Source organism: Terrapene carolina, unplaced genomic scaffold (assembly GCF_002925995.2).
Source record: "Terrapene carolina triunguis isolate 2854851 unplaced genomic scaffold, T_m_triunguis-2.0 Scaffold96, whole genome shotgun sequence".
Taxonomy (NCBI): Eukaryota; Metazoa; Chordata; order Testudines; family Emydidae; genus Terrapene; species Terrapene triunguis.
The window spans coordinates 38,125,834-38,132,662 of record NW_020664447.1 but is presented as its reverse complement, the minus strand read 5'-3'; the positions used below and the strand labels follow the sequence as shown (position 1 = coordinate 38,132,662).

Genomic DNA, 6,829 nt, shown 5'->3' with positions numbered 1-6,829 from the left:
CCCATTGAAGTCCATGCGAGGGTTGTAGACTCTGGGCCTAAATAAGAAAAGTGGGGATCAATATTTGGTTGTACATCCCCTCATTATTTTTATTAATTCTCAGCAGTCTCTCACTGTATGATCTCTCTTTTCCCCCTTTCCTACCCCTGGAATGTCTGGTTCTTGGCCCCTGATGTAAAATGATCCTGTACACAACTGAGTGTGGTGAACTGTGCCAAATATATATATACATTTCCTGTTTTTTGGGAGAGGACCTTAATATTTTTAGCTACCTGCTCTAGAAAACTATGTGGCTTTTCTTCCCATTTGAAGTATGGGGAGTTCATGTAAAAGAAAATGGTTTTTGTTTTTATTCCCCTACAAGATAATATGTCCAGCCTTCCTTTGTTGCAACCCAACATAGCAAATTGAAAAGGTTCCAGAGCTTCAGCAAGCTAGAAATGAATCTCCTGTTTAGAGGTTAACTAAAGTACTTCTCCCTCTTCTTTAGGATGGGAATAGGGTTAAGAGCCAGGCAACCTGCTACCTATCCTCTTGCTCCCTCCGCTGTGCAGTTGTGCACAAGCAATAGACTTAATCTCTTTGTTTTAGGAGTACTTGTGGCACCTTAGAGACTAACAAATTTATTAGAGCATAAGCTTTCGTGGGCTACAACCCACTTCTTCGGATGCATATAGAGTGAAACATTGAGGAGATATATAAGATATATATATAAGATATATATCTCCTCAATGTTTCACTCTATATGCATCCGAAGAAGTGGGTTGTAGCCCACGAAAGCTTATGCTCTAATAAATTTGTTAGTCTCTAAGGTGCCACAAGTACTCCTGTTCTTTTTGCGGATACAGACTAACACGGCTGCTACTCTGAAACCTCTCTTTGTTTTGTTTCTCAGAAGTTGATCTGCCTTTGAAGAAGGATGGGTTCACATCAGAGGGAACCACACTGGAAGCCTTGCTGCGCGGGGAAGGGATTGAGAAAAAAGTGGATACTAAAGAGGAAGACACTATACAGGAAATCCAGGTAAAAAGGAGCATTTATGTTGGCTGCACCATATGTTTCCATACTGGGACAGCAGGGCTGGCTTTAAGATTTTACCTTTCATTCTCCAAACCCAAACCATTTGTATCTTTTGCAATTTGTGTCTTTGTGTCAGAATGCTGTATTAATGCATAGTGATATCATACCCGTGTGCCACAGAATGTCATGAAACCCTGACACTATGTTGTAATGCTCAAAATAAATTCAGAATGTTGTATAACTATCCAGTAAAAGTGTCACAAGAATTGGGACTGCCTGACAAGTTCTTGATGGCTTGCAACCCAAACATGGCAGCATTGTACTTGTGAGATTATCAGCTACGGCGACTGACTAGTGGGGAGAGATGAGTCCAAACCATAAACTGGATCTCAACAGTCTCAAGCTTTGGGAGAGTTCAGATTTTGATCTTAAATTGGGCCCATAGCTACTGATTTTTTTTAAAAAAGGTGGCACTGGTCAGTCTGTTTTCTTTGTCCAAACAGAATGTCTGAAAGCAAATAGCATAAATGTTTTTTAAAATTCTTTCATCTTTAATAATCCCAGTTATTATTAGTAACACAGGCAGGGAAAACTTTATTTGTATCTTGCCATTATCCCTTTAAATATTAAATAATAAGGATTGCCTTTACCAATATTAAAAGTAAAAACTAGTTGCTGGTCTCTGGTATAGCTAAAATCCTGCTAATCTAAGGGACTACTGGAAGAGTTGTATGCAATATTCAAAATGAAATCTTTGATTCTGGCCAGTTTTGTTGAGGTTTGCAAACCTTTCAGGGAAGTAGAGGCAGATTTTGAATGAGCTGAAGGCAGCGTTCTGAATTAATTTACACCAATCTATGGTTTCTAGTGTAAATCACGTGAAACTGGCAAAACTTGGTGATTTTGGCTGAGATTCAAGTGTTGGGGTTTGTTCCTGAAAGTTGAAGCAAAACTCAAGTATGTGGCCAACAGAGATCAAAACTGAAAATCATGAGCATCAAATCTGCATAGCTCTGGCGTCCAGTCCTGCAGCCCTTATGCTTGCGAGCAGCCCCACTGAAATTTCACCTATGTAAAGGCTGCAGGATTAGAGCTACTAGTGACACATGTAAGGAAACATTGTACATATACATGTCTACATTTGCAAAAGTGACTTGCGATTTTGTAAGCCTCAGTTTTGGAGTGCCCAGCTTGGGACACAATAAAGGGACCTGATTTTTCAAAAGACAGATGCTCTGCACCTTGGTGCATCCAAAATGTAGGTATTGATTTTTAACCTGTTTTACATCCCTTTAAATGAGAATCTTCTTTTCTGTGGGATGGAAAATTGCCAAAGGGGAAGCATTCCATGTTCACAATGAGGTCTATGTGAAATGCCACCTTTGCCTCCCCCTTTCTGATTCTCATAAACTCAAAGCCCTAAAGACTCTATTACAGCAGCTTCCAAGGTCACAAGAAGTCATGGTGCAGCATCTTTATGAGTGCCTTTGGATGCTGCTGTGCAATCTGAGCTCCCAAGTTATCCCCGGCGTCAGCCTGAGGAAAGAGACTTCAGAGACAGCGGAATTGACAGCAGTCTTGGCATCACTGCATTACAAAGTGGGGAGAAGAGAAGTGTCTGTACAAGGAGCCTTCAGCTGTACCCTCTGAGCTGTGACCTGTCTTATGGATGCCGGTTTCATCACGGAGCTGACGTGAGAGGCTTTCCTGGCTGCTGTTTCCTGTGCAAGTGCAGCTTTGTTGGATTCAGTCTGCACAACAATTACTTTAACCGTAGTTCACTTTCTGCAGGTGGTAGGGATGGTTGGACAATTGGAGGACAAGATCATCATTAGTTCTTTGTGCCCGTGCAGAGGTGTAAGGGAGGATAGAGTGTGTGTATGTGCAAAGTTCCCTCTTACTCCTCTGCGTAGACTACACATTCTGCTAGTCTAGCTTGGGAAGGTCCAGAAGGAAGCAGTCTCTGTGGGGCTGCTACTCCTCCTCCTCCCATGCAGGTGGGGGAGGGTGGACAGAATCATAATTCCCTCCTTGGTCCCAGCTAGGAACTGCCCTTAACTATGGCCTGAGAGTAAACTTTCACACTAGCCCTTAATGTGGATTGGGAGAAAAGCAGGGACTCATTGCTTACCTGCATTGAAATATGGTGAATTGGAAGAGTGTTTTGGAAGGACAGAGTAGGAAAATAATAGATATTTTGCTAAAAAAAGAATAAGGATTGCCCCTCTTAAATAGGTGCAGTCACTATGGGCCAGATGTTCATCTGCTAGTTACATGAATTGAGATTTGGCCCTATGTGAGATCACTGTTGAACCAATGCCTCAAGTGGGGTGAAAACGGCATCATCTTTTGGAGTAGGCTTAAACCAGAGTCTTTGATCAGTCATTAAAAGTTGACCTGGCATTTTCCACAAGAATTAGAAGCATTACCTGGCATCCTGGCCATGCTCACATCCGGTTAATTGGTCTGCCTACTTTAAATTTGCCCTGCATTTTCAACTGGAGAAAGTATTCTACACTATCCCTCCTTAACACTGTTGTGTAGTGTTGCTGGTGCAGAATGGAGTTGCTGGAGTTGAAAGGCACTGTGAAAATTGAAGATGTTATAAGTAGTTTTCCAATTTTTTTACATAGCATTTATCTCTTCAGGAACAAAAATTCTTCAGGCGTCCCCTGGACTTTAAAAGTATGAAGTCGCCCCTACCAATATATGTAACTCTGTGAATTTTGAAAGAATAATTATAAGTGGTGATGGCAGTCACTTAATGTTTCCTCCTTCCAGGAACTAAAATTATGGGAGAAGACCAGGACTCACAATAGTTTGATCCCATAAATGGCCCCCTGAGGTGTTAAAAAAGAGAGAAACTTAAATCCCAAACCCTACAAATATTAGACTTCCCACCAAACTCTACAAGTTATTTAAACTTTTTTAAGGGACACCATGACAGATATAGCAATGTCTTGCATATCCTTGGGAGACATTATTAAATTAAGTTTAAGTATCTTTGGTGTCCATTATATTAAATGCAAAGTTTGTGTATTATTGTGAGGCCTGGGAGTTCAAAGGACTGTACTGAAAATGTGCAAGCAAAAAAAGGACTTTTGGGACAGTAACTGTGAAGTGGATTTCCTGGGGGATGCCTAGGGAGAGTTTAAGGTCAATTCCCCAGTTCTGGTTATGCAAAAACCCAGTCTTTTGAAGCTATGCCCTGAAGAGAGGGTGATTGCTAATTACCTGGTCTCGGAGACTGGAGAGCAAAGGCCCAGGCTGTATAGAGAAACAGCTGAACTGCTCTGCCTGGGTTCTGGTTCTGAATCTGATACAATTATGACCTTGTAACCACGGGGAAAACCCAGTTGTGGGTTTTGAAGGACTGACACCTAGCAGAGCCCTTGTTAGAGTTGGGGGGTAATCTCTGGTAAATTTTTTAGCATGCGTGCAGGTTCTTTTGTTTTTAATATGTTTCTCTGTAATGCTTTCACTTTAAGAATAAATGTGCTTGCTTAGAAAGAGCTATGTGGTAACATATAACTGTGGGCAACACGGGAGTGAGTGAGATGCAGGTCTCTGCCCAAGAGAGGTGATGGCTGGGAGCCGGGACCCTAGAAGTGGTGCCCTTGGTGGACCAGGGAGGGGGAATAAAGGTGCAATAGCCCTGAAACTGTGACAGATATTGTCCAATATCTTGGCTCAAAAATTTAAATGGATAAGATTATAATAATGTGGTGCAGGTGTTCCACCAGATTCTAAATCCCTTGTCAGTGAAATCTCTCTGTGTATTCTCTCCCAGCACCCCCAGCAGTCAATGCCTAAGGTACACAAGGCTCAAAACTAATGTGTTCTGCTCCTATTCTCCCTCTGCTGGCTCTGTAGCAGCTTTTAACTAATAATGATCTGGGAGACTGGATAGGTCAGAATTTGGTAACAGATTACAAATCCTTTCCATCACCTCTAACTCAGTGGTTTGAATCCATTTCATGGCTGAATGATGTTGCCATCTCAAGACTTAGTGGAGGCCTGTCTGACTGGAGCGAGGGGTTTCAGACCAGCTCCTAAAGAATAGGCACCCACATCATGACTGACGCTGGGTGGACCCTTGTTTGCTCTCTTACCAGAGATGTTAAGGACTGAGTGGGTTATGAAGATTGAATAATCCTTTCACCTCAGCAGGAGTTTGCTCCATCTCAGTATTGTGGGGAAGCTTGCACTGTCACTGCCTGTGCTATATCTGCTTTGTGGATGCTTCCAGAGCTACCAAATGGGACACCTTTCCCCAAGCATGGAATTCACAAAAACAGTAAAAATTAACAAATCCCAGGCACAATTTTGCGAGGTGATGAGCAACTGCTACTCCCATTGACTTCAGTGGGAACTACATTTGCTCAGCACTTTTTAGGATCAGGACCTCTTATTTCCAGAGCTGTATAGCTACTTACGGTACTGGTCCCCCAAAAGGATATTAATTTCAAGGGCCATTAGAAATGCAGAAAATGAATGTTTCACTAAATGGGAAAAATTGTAGACTACTAGGGAAAGAAATGTTGATTTACAGCTTCTAAGAGTTAATTTCAGAAGAGAAACTCCACGACCCCACTCACACCCCCATAGACTGTGTCTTGCTAGGGTCCTGGGATGTCAGCCTTCAGACTAGTATTTCTCAGGAACCATTTCCCTGAGAAAATGAGGGTGGGTGAGGGAGGAACTCTCTAACTCAGGGGTTGGCAACCTTTCAGAAGTGCTGTGCCGAGTCTTCATTTATTCACTCTAATTTAAGGTTTTGCATGCCAGTAATACATTTTAACGTTTTTAGAAGGTCTCTTTCTATAAGTCTATAATAGATAACTAAACTATTGCTGTATGTAAAGTAAATAAGGTTTTTAAAATGTTTAAGAAGCTTCATTTAAAATTAAATTAAAATGCAGAGCCCCCCGGACCGGTGGCTAGGACCCGGGCAGTGTGAGTGCCACTGAAAATCAGCTAGTATGCCGCCTTTGGCACATGTGCCATAGGTTGCCTACCCCTGCTCTAACTTTTGAGGGTGTTGGCTGGAAGGAATTGAGGATGCTTGGATATGATTCTGGCATTAGAGAATTAGTACACTTGTAATTTTAATAATCTATTTAGACCTCTTGTTTTCATGTTGTATTCATTTTTGTCTGTCTTCACCTCTGAAATCTCTTTGGGCAGGGACTGTATCTCTCTTTGTGTTTGAAGAGCACATTTTGGGCATTATCACAATCTCAATTGTAAATAATAATTGACCTTGTGTGTCTTCTAGCAAACAATAGTCTTTTCTTCTAAAAATGATTGTTTATTTTTTCCCTATAGAGAGTTTTGGAAAATGATGAAAATGCTGATGAAGTGAATGAGGAAGAGGAATTAGAAGAAGATATTCCAAAACGAAAGAACAGGCCCAGAGGACGGGTAGGTTGGGAATTTATGGGAGAGGAAAGAAGGGAAGCAAACCCCTAGTCTCATATTCTCAGTTGGTTTCTCTCTCTCTCTCTCTCTCTCTCTCTCTCTCACACACACACACACACACACACACACACACACACGCTGAAGTGATATCCATGTGGTAAATTTGAGGAATGACACAGTCAGTGGTTTTTATGTTTTCACATGTTTTAAGTTTATTTCTACCTATTACTAAGAAATAAGACTGTTGGGAGACTTAGAAGATGGAGCAAATTTATTATAGTGATGAATTTTTATTTTTAAAATAAAATCTAATAATGATGATTATTATTATCCTGTTATTACAATCCCCTGATCTTGAAATGCCATTCCTTACTAAAAAGATAAATGC

At 41.2% G+C, this 6,829-nt stretch overlaps 1 protein-coding gene across 4 annotated transcripts in view; it reads left to right on the top strand.

The window, feature by feature from the left end:
- Positions 1-6,829, top strand: part of DPF3 (double PHD fingers 3) — a 203,059-nt gene that overhangs the window by 124,201 nt on the left and 72,029 nt on the right. For all 4 annotated transcript variants that reach the window (XM_024218832.3, XM_024218831.3, XM_026651475.2 and 1 more), the window contains exons 4-5: positions 896-1,023; positions 6,349-6,444. In XM_024218832.3, coding sequence (XP_024074600.1) covers positions 896-1,023; positions 6,349-6,444 — 224 coding nt within the window. The remainder of the gene's footprint in view (positions 1-895; positions 1,024-6,348; positions 6,445-6,829) is intronic.